Genomic DNA, 16390 nt, shown 5'->3' with positions numbered 1-16390 from the left:
GGTGAAGCTTGGGTGAATGAATGAATGTGAACTTTTATTTATCTTAACACTACATATACCACGTGTTTTCCAACCAGAAGTCATTGTCGACTGGAGGCTCGGCTGACTTCTTCATACATATTTAGTTATTGTCAATAGAAACATAGAGTTGGAAACATAGAGTTTATCTATGTGCATTATGAAAGTGAATGTCAAAGGAGCCGTGGGGATATCGGTACTGACTATAGGTATCCAGCAACCAATGTTTGATTCACAAAAACTGTAATTATATGTTATCGTTAAGAAACAAAAGAAATTGCATGTTTTTTTACACGAATTGTGTTGAATATGTCTAAATGCGGACAGAATTCTCCACCAGATTTCAGTAATCCAGACACCTGTACCAGGAATTCAGCTCAACCTACCTCGGTCGTGATCCTTGGAAGCTGTCTTGGTTTTTCAGTGCTGTTGAATATCATTCTTTGTGTGTGAGTATATCTTTCTTATTCCAATCACAATGGGTATCATAGCAATGAGCTTTACCGATGATTACTGAAAATATTCCATACTGTTTGGAATATACACGCTATGTGTCATCGTTATTTGCCAAACAGTTTCCATGTAGGAAAATGATAAGCATGCTTCACTTACAACAAATTCCCTTTTCTGGGAGCCTTTTGAATTCATCTCACGGCTGCTCCGGGCCCCTCCCAAACCCAGTATTATCGTAGTTGTTGTGACATGTGTGACCTGAATGGTTGTCATTTCATATGTACCCATGAACCATTCCCCAGACTACAACCACTGGATTTCCACACCGAAAATTGAAATATTTAAAGGCAATGACCTCATGGACGGAATACTGCTCAGCAGCGGTATCGTTGAACTACATCTTGTGCCGTCATCCATTCACAGCTCTTTTGCCTTTTTGAGACGGGATAACCATCCACTCGTTCTCTCATTACGTAGCTTTGTTATGTTATATACAGAAATATCATCATAATTTCCATAACTGAAATATCTTAGATGAACTGAGAAAATTCCATTGAAATATTTTCAGGCGATGTTGTGTGGTGTCGTTTAGAAGAAGACTGAAAACAAGTAAGGGAATACGTCAACACCTTTGTCATAACGCAACCGGCAAACTTGGATGAATATCCCTTGAAATTATACAAGATCTGATATTTGATTTTTTTTTTTTCAAAACTTACTGAGGACTAACTGATGAATATGACACAAACCTCTAAATATCCAGCTGTCCAAAACAGTCTATCCTACTCGTTAGGGTACACCAATCGGATTGGGTGGTCGGACAAGTATAACGGCGGTGTTGATTACCGTTTAAAATAATAACAATTGAGAGTCTGGTGAGAAGTGCCCATCTTTTGTGCAAGCCACTGTTACATTGCGGAAATATTGCTGAATGCGGCTTGACACAACAAAACAGAAGTCGCAGATTACTTTTTAAAGCAAGTAATAATTTATGTTTGGTCACATTCTAACACAGCAATATAGGGAAATATAATATTTCCTGTGGTTTATAACATGTTAGCAAATATATTTTGAGACAATGGTTATATTTTGTATTTGTTTATTAAATCTGACAAAGACTTATGGTCAAAAAGAATATATGTCACAAATGCTAACCATTGGAGCAAGGTGGGAACATGCATTCAAGGCTTCAGTTTTGTTGGATCAATGAGTTCTGCAGAGAAACCATTCTCTTTACTTGGTAGTAAATTTAATGAATCAGTGGAGATGTGTATCAAGTTCGTGTCCCATATGTGACGATATGATTACCATCAGTATAACATGTTTACCATATGTTGCAGGTAAAGGGAGACGGAACCCAAATAAGGAGTCGGAAAATCAGAAACACGAACATTGTATACCTTTACAAGTATGTGATTCTTTAATTCATCAGAAATGAATGTAAAAGTGTGCTATAGGTTCTTTAAATTAAGTGGTCTGATCCTCTTGAAAGCTAAAACGATTGATAATTCACGTCAGCCAAACTGTATTTTGACTTCATAGCATTCATATTTCAAGACATCGGCAGGTTCAACATATTTACAGCTAGTTTGCCTTTTACACCAAATGGAATCAGATTCGATGAAAGCCCGAAATGCAGAGGATACAACATGAGCTACCAATGTTATACTGAAGATCACGACTGAATATTATTTATCATTCTTCACTCCAGCCACAGATATTGCCAAGAGTTGTAAAAGATGTCTAACTAAATCGTGCTCTGTAGATATCATGTCCACGTGGCTTCTGAAACAGTTATCTGATGAAGTTCCACCAGTGTTTACGAAGATGGTCAATCAAGAGGGAAGTTCCAGGATCTGGCAAGCAAGCACCAGTCACTCTGTCGGTTGCTGTCAAACCTTCCATTTCTTTCAAAGCTGGTGAAACATGCTGTTTTAGCTCTTCTTCAAAAACGTATGAACATCATCAACATAAATGAAACTTTGCAATCCGCAAGGTCTTAGGACCTGTGCTGTTTAATACATACACGTTACCTGTAAGAGATTTTCCCATAAGGCATGGACTATCTATTCTTCCATATATATGCAAATGTTGCATAGTTGTACCTTGGCTTCAGAACTCTGGTTCGACCATTAGACATATAGGCTATAATGCTCCACGTGTAGACTAACCTCCTAAAGGTAAACGACGCATATCAGTTTGAGACAATGTTCCCCAGAATAGTATGACCCACTTTTCAAATCGAAAGAGTGCACTGTCAATGCAAGTGACATTGGGAGTTACCTTCCAATCTACTCTGAGGCCTGAGAGTTCAGTTACTATATACTATAGTCAATTTTAATGAGATAAATCCCACGCATACACACGATTTCTTAAAGAGTTCAATAGTCCAAAAGATAACTGCTAGCCGCCATTTTGGGAAGAGGTTGTGTTCATTGTTCCAAAATGTCTTGTATTTTTCTAAAATAATGTATTTTTTGTCTTTTCATGAACCTGTAAATCACTATTTCAGAAAATTTTAGGTGTGTAATGAATGGTAAAACTAAAAATTGAAGGGAAAAACCTGAAAATAGCATGTCAAATTTTATGTACTGGGCATGGGCACAAGATACAAAATTTGAGGTGCCTCAATATCTGAAATTATTTCGGACATGTTATTTTATATGATGGCCTCTTTTGGTGCTTAGTATCATATACAATGATTGTCCGGGATCAAGTCCAACAAAAAGCCTCTGCAAAGCCTTATTTCACAAATAAGGCTTTGGTCGGACCCTTAGCTCTTGCTACCATTGTATCTACTACTTTTGATCCCCTGTTGATTTCCCGCCCACACGTGGCACTACTGTGACACTAATATACCTATAGAAAGATAGAAAGGTTCTAAAAAGTAGTAAAATGTCCCCGGCAGCCACAATTCCCCAAGGGTGAAATCGAAAGATGATGTTGCGCCTTTTCCCAAGGGGAATTGCGTCGGCTACCTTTCTCTCGCCATGAGAGTGCCCCACTCAGCTAAGTCCTTTTCAGCGACCCAACTGATATGGTCTTGATTCCTTACCGAAACACCTCACATCACACAAAGTTGCACCGATTGAGCTACCGGGGACTTAGCTGGAGTAGCTCGGTTTAACGGGTCTATCCTGGGATTACATCATTGCATCATCGCCCCACGTGCGGCTATGCCGTGTTGACAGGAGGTAACATTGTGCCATATGGTACGATCAATAATTCCTGTCTAACGAGCGCTCTACCTGGCCCATCCCTCAAGTAGTACAAGTTAGGTTCGTCTGCTTTCATGTCCACTTTATCTATGTTGTAAGTTTTGACTGACCATATAGGATCGGTGGCTCGCTTACGGCTATCACCCTCGTGTTCCCCCGGCTGGTATAGATACCTCACTAGGGCCCTATCTGGTATCTGTTTCTCTTTCCCATGCAATGGAGCAGCCGACTCTGCCACTATTGATTTTAGTTTGATAGCGTCTGCCGGTTTCTTGCCGGTGAGACGGCTGACTTCATGGTTGATTGCCGACACCACCTTAGGTAACCTCACGACCCATTCAGTCGATCGCTTCCCCGGGATGGCGATCTCCCTAGCATACTGATGTCCGAATAAGCGCTCAGCCAAAGTCCTATTAAATCTCTCAACTATGGCTTGGCTGCGATGGGCTCCGGCCGTGCCACGCCTGACCTTTGTATTGTGTTTGGCTAGCAGTTGTGACACAACACCCATGAACTCCCGCCCGGGGTCAACTTGCAGCTCTGTTGGCCACGTCAGTGGACTGCGTTTGTATATACGTTTGAATCCTCTGGCTACCTGGGCAGAGTCTTTCGTTGTCAAGGGTTCGGCTTCCTTGTAGCGACTGGCCACATCCACGATGGTTAAGGTATACTTGTACCTCTTATCGTGGGGTAGGAACAGTAGGTCTGCCTGGTGAACGCTATTGGGTATGTTAATACTAAACTTCCTTTAGCACGTAGTGTGGTGGCGGTAAATAGATCTGCCATAGGGCTTGTTTTTCAAGCCACGCTTTGGCCCCCCCCGGGTGTACTCGCGCCATTTTAGCCAGCTTATGGAAAGCGCTAGCTCCTTTACAGTACCCACATGGGCTATAGTAAATAGCCTCAAACTTTCTCTGGTTCCGTGACATGTCGCCCCGACAGGGTATATCCTGTTTATATATACACCTATGTTCTTGGTTCAATTTTCTCATGCCCGTATGCGTACGTGTTTATCCCATCAATAGCTATCCAACGTTTAGTGTCCATCGGCGACAGGGACGTCTTGTTTATAGTCAGTCCGTATATCCTATGGCCATCACTTCTAAGTGTGTTCATTTTATGTCTAAAGGTACGGGTCTTGAACAGGGCTTCCTTGAATCTGGCGTGTTTGATGTGTTGTTTCACCACGTACTTCTTAACACCTTTCGCCTTCCGGATCTCACCATTGTCGGCTTTCAGTATGGAGTACATCTTAGGCCTCAACCCTATGTTCTCGGCTATGGGCGTGCCAGCACACTCGTCCTTCATCTTACCTAGGACCTTTTTATTTACCGTGCTGTGTATGGCATGGTCCTTGGGGTAGTCGCTGGTGTCATACAGATCGAGGCGTTTCTTCATGTCCTCGTACACATCCTCGGTTCGAATCTCCATCAGCAGGGAATCCGTGTCAGTGTACAGCACTTCACACCTGTCGTCGTACTGTTTCTTAAGCTTGTTGTAGTAAAAGTCGTACATCAGGTGTTTGGATAAATCAAGGATGCTCATCCCCAAGTAAACAGGCCAGTTGAATTTTATGTGGCTTTTCTTCATGTATAGGGCAACTAGGTCATCGGTGAATATCTTGCTACGGTTGAATGCCGGACTGGTTATCAGTCTCCTGAGCTTGTCTTCCTCATTCGACCGAACCAGCTTCACGGTCACACGTTTCTTCAGGTTCTCCATAGTCTTACCAAACACCGAATTGTTCATGAGCTTATAGAGATTTTTCTCAAAGTCACTGGTGGCAAGCTTTCGGAGGTCTGTGTTCATTCTGATGTATGGCTCCATCCATGGGCTCTGGTTGAACATGAGCACCCTGTGTATTTTGGTCAGCCTCATACCCAACGACAGGTACAGCTGTAGGTTGCGATAGTGAACGATGTACTTGGTCTTATTCATTAAGTTGGGCACAAGTTTTTCAACGTCTGCCACCCGCCCACCTAATAAGTTATGTTGGTACTCAGACATCCAGTCTGGGTTAACCCTCATACGTTCGGGGGCCAGGGGGTAGCTGTTGTGTGATGTGTGTAATGCCTTGGTGTATTCTAAGTCAACCTCGAGGACATAACCTTTGTTCGAATCTGGTGCGATGCTCATAACATCCATGGGTGACGCCCATTCGAATCCCCCTGTGGGTAGATACTGGCTCATGGCCCAGCCATACAGGTTGTTGGCATCGAGGTAGAGAATGTGATTAGTTGGCTTGCTTGGGTCGTAGCCCTTCACGTATTGATTATTTGCTTTCGTGTATCGTTTGGTTGCCATGGAGATCCCACCTCGCAAGCCTTTCTCAATGAATAGGTGCATGTCATAATCTGTAAGCAATTCCAACTTATCTCTGGTCTTTTTAAGCAAGGCATCCCACGACAGACCTGGGCTGGTGTAATACCATGCAGGGTCGAGTTTATACTGCTTGAAACATGTCCGCCTAAACGTCTCAAACACGTCGGCTAACAGCAGTACATCTGTCCTCAAGTACAGGTCGTGGTAGTCACCAAGATTCTTACAACCCTGTTTATTCCATACATTAATAGCATGTGAGTAATCATCTTGGGATATTTCCGAGTCGCTCAGATTGCTGTAAAATTCTCTGATGGGGTGTAGTCTGGTCTCGGCGAACTTGGCCCAACCATCTATGTACTCATAGGGGTACACACCCTTCCTCATCAGCAGGGGTCCAGTCTCGGCGTCTGTGTATCGATCGGTAATAGGGAAGGTATCGTTGGCCGTGACCAGACTGTCTAGTGACGACAGGAGGAACTGTACCGAGTCGATGAACCTCAGACCATTCAAGCTGAAGGAGATGTATCTCTCCATGTTGTTGGGGATGCACGTAAGGTTGCCGTCGACTTTCGCGATGGCCTGCATGATCAAGTGAGAATCGTACCCTCTCAAGTTGTGAAAGACCACGGGGATGTTTATTGTCTTAGGGTTGATTCTAAGCTTGAGGTTACATGCGCTGTGAGCGGCACCTCTATACTTACCTGTTATGTGACAGTGATCTCTCACCGAATCACCGTTAAGTGGTGAGTCACACACGTGACAATTAGTGCTACAGGCGTGAGCTAATCGGTCGGCTAGGGTCATACGCTCTATTCTGCCATAATAGTTCTACAAGCTGTGGCTTCCTCATACGGGAATATCCACCTAATCCCAAATTGCGTACCTCGGCTTGTAATTGTTTTACAGTGGGAGGTTTTGCTACAGGGGCATGTGATAACAATGCGACTAACCCGGCTCTCCCCAGGTTTGAATAACCCGTGAGCACAAGCTGTTTTGCCTGGACTTTTAATTGTTTTACTGTGGGAGGGGCTTCTAAACCTAGTAATTTCAACAAGGCTGGCCTCCTCATTCTGGAGTAACCGATCACCCCCCTCTGGCTCGCGATCTGCTTGAGCTCACTAACAGTAGTCATAGTTGCGTACACACCTAAGAAGATCAATCTTTAATTGGACCACAGTAAAGGGAGGTAGCTCCTCCAACCTTGATAAAAAATATAGTGAGGCGCCCATAAAATCACTAGATGGGCCGTTTCGACCCAGTACTCACACTGTTGGACATAGTATTCCTTGAAGTTGTGCATGTATTCATATATACTTGAAAAACAATTTATCTGGTGTTGAGTCGTGATGCCCCCCTCACATGTGAAGGGGCGAGTACACTTAACACCCTCCTTAATCCATGCCACTCCCAATGTGACCTGAAATCTGAAGCGTCCCCAGTCGTTCAGTTCCTCTTCGAATATGTTTTTGACCAGAGATTCGATCTGAAGTTCCACAGACATAGTTATACCTAGGTGTGCACAGTCTCTAATTGGGTCACTACACTGCTATCCTGAGAATTCGCCTACGTTCTTTTATGGAGGCCTTTTTACTCTCGTAGATGAGATGATGTCTGACTACTTTCGCCCCGTGAGCTTTACATAGGCAGTAGTGCCCTTTAACCCCTATACCACACACAGAACACGTGTAGTTAGGACTTCCCATGTGGAAACAACAGTACCCCTCAGTCCTGCATCTCCTATCACAGGCTTCTTTCTTCCCATAAGTATGTATTCGCATCGGTATGGAGCAGGTCTCATGTTTAGCATACTTATATGAGTACTTAGTGTAACTGTTTTGCAACCAACGCAGTCGCTGCTATACCCAGCGCTATGAAGACCAGTTCCGGGGGGATAGGAAGGAAGTACGACGCAATACCAGTGTATATCTGGGTCACAGCCGATCCTATTGTCTTCGTCATCTCGGCACCGAGTCTAGCTTCGTATCTAGCGTGCAGCTTATCGATTTCTTCGGCTGACAGTTTGTGAATTTTATCGGGAGTGTACTCCACAAAGTAATGTTTGGCTTTACCACCAACAGCCAACGCCACCAGTTTCTCTCGATTGTCATCACTCACTGGCACCAACAGTTGCTCTAGCAATTCCTCACACTCCATCTTATAATGTGACAAGTAAGTTTTAGTTTTAACAATATAATACCCGATGCAGGCAAAACACAGGGAAATGAAGGTTAAGTTGCACACGACAAACACTTCAAAAAAGGTCATAGCTTAGCTTTGCTTAGCTTTGCTTGGCATTGCTAAGCTCAAACACCCTATAGGCCACTGGTTGGTCGGTCTTGAGCACGAGCTTAGCATGTTTAGTTTCAGCAAGCTGTTTCTTCACACGTTCCCGTTCTAATTTGCTCATCACATCGTTCTCTCTCAAACACTCCTCGAACGAATCCCTGTCCTTGCAGTGGAATAAGGCCACCCATCACGTCTGCTCCCTGAGGTCTTTCAACACTGAGTTGAACTTCTGCGTTAGCACCCAGACGCTGTGATTTGCGTGCCGGCCAGAGAATGCCAGGTACGATAGCATATCTCTCTTTTTTGTTATCTCGCGATTAGCGCTGCAGTCGTCCAGTATGAACAGTGTCGACTCCCCTTTAAATTTCATATGGTAAGCCTTCAACCAGTCCTGCAGACGTGGTCCCGTGTCGACTCTGTGTACGTCCGGGTCCGTCATCACACAAGGTCTTTCCGTGTACGTTTTACTCATGCTCAGAGTAGGGCACATGATAACGATGTTGTCGAACACATCCCTGTAGTACCCCTCCAACATATCCAACACGAAAACGGTCTTCCCACAACCAGTCTGCCCGCACACTATGGCGCAGTGTGGGTCGCGGGGCAAATCAGCAGGCAGTGGCCTGCACCCATTAGATGGCTTGCCGCCATCAGTAGATGGCTTGCACGAATCTCCCATTGTCTATATTAAGTTGCGCGTCCATAATCACGGACAGATATAATTTCAACTTGCCAGCGGGTTGAGCCTTCTTGGTAATCTGGATTGTTATCCCCTCGCTGCCGTTGTCGATGCGGCGGCCGCTACCGTGCAGTTTATCGTCATCCCTGGATCGCATGTCCAACCACAGCGCGTACTTGGTGGTCAGGTATTCACCGATTTGCACGGAGGATAGGTCCAGGTCTTTGGTTATGTATGGGTGTTGTTTGATGGCTGGTAGCTTTTTTATCTCATCCCACTGCTGGTATGCCCTCATACCATGACTGAACAGCTGGTTGGGCACGCCCTCGATGGTCACTTCCACGTTTTCAATCTCGGGGTTGAAAAACTTCTCGCTGTCCCTCCGGAACGGCTGGTAACCCTCCACGGGGACGACCAGGATGCCTTTCATCGATCGCGCCGGCACGTTCAGGTTGATATTCCACACAGTGTCGCTCTTATCCCGCACGACTGATCTATGCCTCACTATGCGATTATACAGGATGGCCACATTCCCCGAGTACTTGCTCCGAACCCGCCTGGCCAGCTCCGGGCTAGTGACCATGTCGAACTCCAGAGATGTTGTCGATGGTGTAACTGGCCTCATCAACGTTAGGTGTACGCACTACTTTACTGTAGTCGTTAAACGTGAGCTCGTATTCAAGCCTATCACCCAGCGCGGCCTGGTAAAACGGCCCGTGTTCCGTGAGCAACTCGAAGTCGAGCAGCACGCAGAATCTGTTCCCGTACGGTTGGGCGATGGCCTTGTCACCGTCCGAGATCTTGGCTAACTGGTCTGCCGTGAAGGCATACCCAATGCGCAACCGGGTCGATTTGCTGATACCTTGGTACATGTCATTGACGCGTTCTCCCTCGCTTTTCCAGAGGTCCCCGTAACAGTGAAACACGTCGCTGTCGTCGATGCTCAGCACCTCGTTACCGCTGATCTTGATGGTGGTTTTCATCCGCACTAGCTCACGTTTGACGTTGCTGGATGTCAACGTGAGGTTGAACGCCAGTCGAACCGTGCCTGGTACAATGAGGTCATTCTCGCCAAGGTTTGGAAATCTAACCAGCAGCGTTTGATTCTGGTCTATCTTGCTGGGATTGTTGGTGATGGTCACTGACTGGCGCATGGCTTTGACGCCTAGGGGCTCTCTTGATCTTCTTAAAGGATCTAGTTTTCTACCATACATTGTTATATAAATGAAATATATAAGTTTTAATACTAAATAATGGCCGAGTACATCCCTATGGAGGATATGTGGGATGATAGTGCCCAGGCATTCAACGAGGATGAAACCTCGTTCCCCTTAAGTACTGAACTTGTACAGTCGGCCGTCGATGATTATTACGACGCAGTTGAAAATAAAGACAACATCAAGCCGTTGGGGAGGGACTATTCCAAGTGTATCGTCGATAAGAAGGGCACGCTGCGATTGCAGGCTCACCCGGAGGTCGATATCATAAAAAAAAAGACGGGAAGCCATATGCTTTGTCAACACTCATCAGTCGCCCTGGTGGGAGTCAACTGCTCCGTGAGGAACTAGGCTTCATAGATTACGGTGGCGCATGGTCTAAGCTTCCTCCGAAGGTCGTCCAAGATCTGCAAGCAGCCAGGGCCAATACTGGGGATGCTAAAGAAACATCTGACAGTATCGAGAAAATATTGACCACGTACCATGACAAACCCTTGCCGGGGCTCGAATTTCCCCTGAGGGAACTGCGAGGCCTAGACTAAGCCTTAAAAGATGTACGTGGATAACTCGTTAACAACATGGGGAAACTGAACGAAATCGACGAGCGCATCGCTCGCGAGAAAATAAAACTCACCGAAACTGAAGACGATGATATGAAACGTCGTATCGAGGAGAGAATTAAAAACTTGGAAGATGAGAGACGGACTCGGTTGGAATCCGCTTCCTCTAACTGGGCAGCCCTCCGATCACAGATCAGTCGCGTACGGGAAACCATCGATCGAGTCCTAAATCAAGACACCACGCTAGCTGACAGGATCCGAATCCTCTTCCGAGAGCAAGGCATCACCATCGCCAGCATTTTGACTGCATTGGGCTTCATCATATCAACCCTGGTGGTGTCATTGACGCCTGTCGGCGGCAGTGGTACACCAACACCAACACCACCAAGTGGTGGGGGTGTCAAAGAGTGGATAAAAATACCACCTGAAATCCCTAGGGGAAGCACTGGCTAAACTGGCTTGTAAGGCCGCCGAAGCCCTACCAGGCATCCTGGGTAGCATCGCCTCGTGGCTGCTGAGCGCTCTGGCTAAAACTGCCACGTGGCTCAGTCAAAACCTGTGGGCAGCCATCCTAGCCATGGCGGGTTTGGTGTACGTAGCGGCTAAGGAATTTTTAACCAAATAAGTCCCAACCCGACAGTGACCTCGCCAACCACCAGGGCCGTTTTACGATCGATGTGCTGCTGATTGGACGCCTGAACGTGTGCTGGCTGGGGCTGTGGGGGTGTTGGTTGAACCCTAGGCTCCGGGGGTGGCACCACTATACCCGTTTCACCGGTCGTGGGTGGCGGGACGTGGGGGGTGTTAACATCGAGGTTGATGCCGACTTTTGACCCACCGTGGCTATGACTATTTCGTTGTTGTAGCCCACCACATTTTTTACTCTCAATTGCATATCGCTCGGAGCCATGTACAGTCCCACGTCGAAGACGTAGTCGACTTTCGACCTGGCATATTCCAACACGTCTTGGTAGCGTTTGATGGCACTCGGGAGATCAACTGGAGCATTGATAGCATCCTCAATGTTGACAACGAACTGTTTCTGAGCATCGTAAGCAGTCCCCTTACCTAGGATATTACCAACAGCGCCCACACGTACGTTCGAATCGAGTCGTTTAACCTGATTACCCTGGCACGAGTGAACCCTTTCGACGTGTCCAGCATGAACTTTTTCCAGTCATCCGCTGCCCCCTGCTCGAATCTCCAGACTCGGTAATCCTTGCTGTCATTGAATGCCATGTAACGGTCATCCCGCTCGTTGGTTGTGAGGTGATGATACGACTTGTATACCCATTCTTTCAACTTCTCTCGCTGGCTTCCACGAGGGGCATGTTGTGAACGATGGGGATACCCAACCCCTGGTTCGGTCCCGGCAAACGCCAATCCGTCTTCGTGTTCAGTTCGAATTCGTTGCAAATACGTTCGTAGGCCCGTCTATCGTACTGGTTGTTTACAGGGTTCCACGCCTTTTCCTGTGGGAGTGGGGCGCTGATCTCTTTGAGGATATGCCTGACCTGGTAGTACATGTGAAACGTGAACACAGATTGACTCAGTGGTCCACGCCGAGTGTCGGTCAATGTCACACCACACCCCGTTGTAGAGCACCACACGGCGAAGTTGAGTTGATTCTGCCAGAACTGCATCGGGTTGTTGAACCAAGCGTGAACTACCTTAGCGTTAGTCACCGAAAATTTATACCTATCGAACACATCTATGAACTGGGTGTCGAAATACAACCCAGCAGCGACCGCGATCTTCATGTGGGGGAAATCTACGTCCAGTTTAGGGTAAAACACACCAGGGGAGTACATTTTAAAACTATTATATAATGAGTTTATATACTCTAACATGTACATAACACTTCCAGGAATAACGAGCGGTGAGGCTGTTCAGCTGACGCACGCGATCGGGTCAACTTGAAGTAGCACTGTGCGATATCACCTACCTACAGCGATGGACTAACAGCAACAATAAGCTGTTCGTCAGTGGCGCCCGTAACCAGATAACTGACGGCTACTACAGCGTGTGCTCGCTAAGCGACGAGGTCTTCAAGCCCCTGGGAGCCGAACTGAAGATTAACGACTCAAACGGCACAGTGGTGTTAATCAACAACGGATAAAACCCCTTGAGGCTCGGTCGACCATTGGCGAGGACACTCGGTATGCAGCCTGACGAGCTAAAACCAACAACTACCATCACAGGCACGAAGTTACCCGACCTAGTACCGTATCGAGAGCTGTGAATTCATCTCAACCAGGTTAGCACACCGGACAACATTCAAGGGGGTCACCCTTCCATTATACTGAGAGCCGTACCGGTGAAAACGGAGAAATACAACGACGGTAGAACTGAGTCGTTTTCACCGCGGCAGTATAAGAGGTTAACCCAGGGCAACATCCCTGAGCTGATAATATCGGTGTTAGATATAAATCATAATCCTGTGAATATAGGATACCTCAGCATAACGCTGCACATAAAATGACCAGCGCACAAGGCCTCCGAATGAAGTTGAAAAAATGCATCAATGTGGGGATCTCCGACCTCGGGGACACACGCGGATTCGACGACCCCGGAGTAGATGGTAAATTGTACGCCTTGCAACTGAAAAACAGCATTTACAAACGCGTTGAAGTCCCCTCCGTCGGTGGTACTAGCAACCTAAGTGATAAAGTAGATACCACAAGAGCAGTAGTCAACACTCGGTACACCCTAGTCACCACCGGGGATGATAAATGCATAATATACCCAACCTTTGGGGGGCAAACTGTTCGACTTAACCGATGTTGAGAGCACTACCGTCGCCCGAAACAAGCCATATACGCTCGTCTTCACCGAAGATGACAAGTGGGTGTTATTACCCGATAAAGACGACTGGTTTCTCAATATTAGGCTCGGCTCCCCCTACGTGTTCATGGATAACAAAGACAACCCCCTAAACAAAGTCGTGAACAAAGGAACCCTGCTCGTGGCTTACGTCCCGACGCAGAGATGTAGTGTAGTCATCAGTCCACTCGTCAGTATGGCAGCCCATATGCAAGCCCGGGATACAAAACGTGGTATTGCAGTTGGTGTCTGAATTCGAAGGCGTGGTCAACATCCTGGAGAGACTACCGGCGAACTCAACACTGGTCATCCAAGTCTACCTAGGGGAACCAACGCGGGATGATGTTGAGATCGTGAAGGGTGTCAAACTCCGGTGGGGGAAACAACACCAGTATAACTTTTGCAACGTTTACGTGCGGGTGGGTGTCGACTCCAAATCCAATCTGCAGGGTGTCACCGTGATCGTGGAAGACACGATATCAGTAACCTGGATATTCCTACCCAACAACATACACTTCATGGGGGTGAAGTGCACCCCTGAACTATTATCAGAAAACCAGTTGGAAATTATCTCGTAATAGTATTATAGCAATGACCAGCCATCGTCCCAACACTACGCTTAATGACCTAGGGGACACGGAGGGATTTGATGAGCCTGGTGAGGAAGACACCTTATACATCCTGCACTTGAAAGACAACGTGTATAGGCGGGTGTCGTTATCAGATTTTAAAGAGCCTGAATGGGTAGTCAACTTAACCCACACCTCACCTTATATCTCATTAAATGAATATAGTCGTATCACTGAAATTAAGAATAGCGGTACCTTGCCCGCGTGTTTCGTTCCGTGGCCTAATACAAGGATTATACTAACCCCGTCTTTACCCAATATGTTACTGGCATTCCACGGGGGTGAGTTTAGCTATGACTGCTACGGGCACATAGGGATTCCGTCTATGGTACCAGGCTCCACACTCATCATAGAAGTCTTTATCCTGGGACATTTTGATAGTAAAGAACACCAACTTTTATCCGGGGTGACAGTACACTGGAGTCCCCGGAACAATGATCAACGTTACCGTATCATCATACAACCGGACCCCTCAACGGGTTCTATAACCCCCTCAATAAGCCCCTTCTATCGGGATCGTGTGGATGCAGAGTTACCTATTAAATTCTCACCTATTCTCCTACATGAGAATCTACACCTTATAAGCCTCAAGTACGTTGATCGACTGTTAACTGAAACTCAATTAAAATATCTTTTGTAATATATATTATAGGATGGGGCTATATCCAGTCGTAGAGGAAGTAGTGAAGTGCCCCCCTGAACTATTATCAGAAAACCAGTTGGAAACTATATGGTAATAGTATTATAGACATAACCAGTCATCGTCCCAACACTACACTTAACTACCTAGGGGACAAGGATGGATTCGACCAGCGTGGTGAGGAAGGTGGCTCATACACTTGAAAGACAACGTGTATAGGCGGGCGACAATAACCGATCATCTACCCAAACCCACACTCGGGGGTCTAGGAGACACGGAGGGATTTGACCAGCCTGTTGGGGAAGACATCTCGTACGTCCTACACTTAAGAGGTGGTGTGTACGTGCGGTACCGTCTGCACGACCACTTTATAGAACCCAAATGGTTGCTCAACTTAACCCTCACCACACCTTACGTTTCTTTTCGTAATGATGGATATATCACTAGGGATATCAATGAAATTAAGAACAGCGGTATCTTGCTCGGGGGGTTTAAATCTGACGGCCCTCAAAATATGAGAGTTTCCCAAACCCCAAATCACCCGGGTTACATGTTAGATACAACCGGGAATGCACAGTTATCATTTAAGATATACCCTGGCCTACCCCCATTTTCTAGGTTTATGCCTCCAGGCTCCACATTAATCATAAAACTCTTTTTAAACAAAGCCTGTGAGACCACATGGGACTTTTTATCTGGGGTGGAAATAAGATCATCTGGTGATACCTGGTGATACCCCTAGAGACTGCCATTGTAGTATAATCATATGACGGGACTCGGGCCCCGGTGAGGGGTTGCTGCCCTTCTTTAGAAGCTCCAATATATTTCATATATCCCAAAATTTACCTATTGAACTTTCCACTATTCGACTACCCAGGAACGTAGGCCTTATAAGCCTCAAGTACTTTGATCAACTATTAACTAATACCCAATTAAAAAATATTTCATCAGATATATTATAGGCACACAGAATGGGGCTGTACCCAGTCGTAGAGGAAGTAGCGAAGACCCTGGAAACCGTAGACGGGTTCCACTTGAGACAGTTATGTGACATAAAACGCCAACCTGAACAAGACCGCGACACACGGGCAGCATTGTATAAGAAGTACCATAGAGCTTTCAATGCCGTTGATCGGGTTGATACCCCCCTTAATGGCAACAAGCATGGGACTAGGGGCGGCAGGTGTTTGGTTGTTAACTACCATCGTGGCTGCACCTATAGTGCTAGGTATTGAAATAACAGCTGGGGTGACAGGGGTGTTAGGGTTGGTGCTTAAGTTTGCATCACGCAGACTGCACCGTAAGGCGTTGAAACACGATGAGATCAGGGTTCTGGCTGAAGCAAAGCTGAACACAGTAAGTGAGCGTATTTCCACGGCACTCACTGACAGTAAGATCTCAGAGGAGGAGTTTCGTTCAATCCTCTCTGAACTCACCAAATATAACAAAATGAAACAAGAGATTCGATCCAAGTCTCGTAAGTCTGCTGCTATCAGCGAGGACGAGAAAAAAAGTACATAGAACAGGGAATACAGAAAGCCCGGT

At 46.2% G+C, this 16390-nt stretch overlaps 1 protein-coding gene across 3 annotated transcripts in view; it reads left to right on the top strand.

Annotated features, from left to right (window-relative positions):
* The window catches only part of LOC124252905 (cell death abnormality protein 1-like), a 242250-nt gene that overhangs the window by 16259 nt on the left and 209601 nt on the right, over positions 1-16390 (top strand). For all 3 annotated transcript variants that reach the window (XR_006892055.1, XM_046686586.1, XM_046686585.1), the window contains exons 4-6: positions 359-467; positions 1040-1080; positions 1812-1879. Coding sequence is in view for 1 of the 3 variants with exons in the window: in XM_046686586.1 (XP_046542542.1) it covers positions 359-467; positions 1040-1080; positions 1812-1879 (218 nt within the window). In the remaining 2 variants the exon portion in view is untranslated. The remainder of the gene's footprint in view (positions 1-358; positions 468-1039; positions 1081-1811; positions 1880-16390) is intronic.

The sequence above is a fragment of the Haliotis rubra genome, unplaced genomic scaffold (assembly GCF_003918875.1).
Source record: "Haliotis rubra isolate DU_JTF1 unplaced genomic scaffold, ASM391887v1 Scf529, whole genome shotgun sequence".
In the NCBI taxonomy this organism is placed as follows: Eukaryota; Metazoa; Mollusca; class Gastropoda; order Lepetellida; family Haliotidae; genus Haliotis; species Haliotis rubra.
Note: the sequence above shows the minus strand (reverse complement) of the source record. Positions and strands in the feature narration are given on the sequence as shown.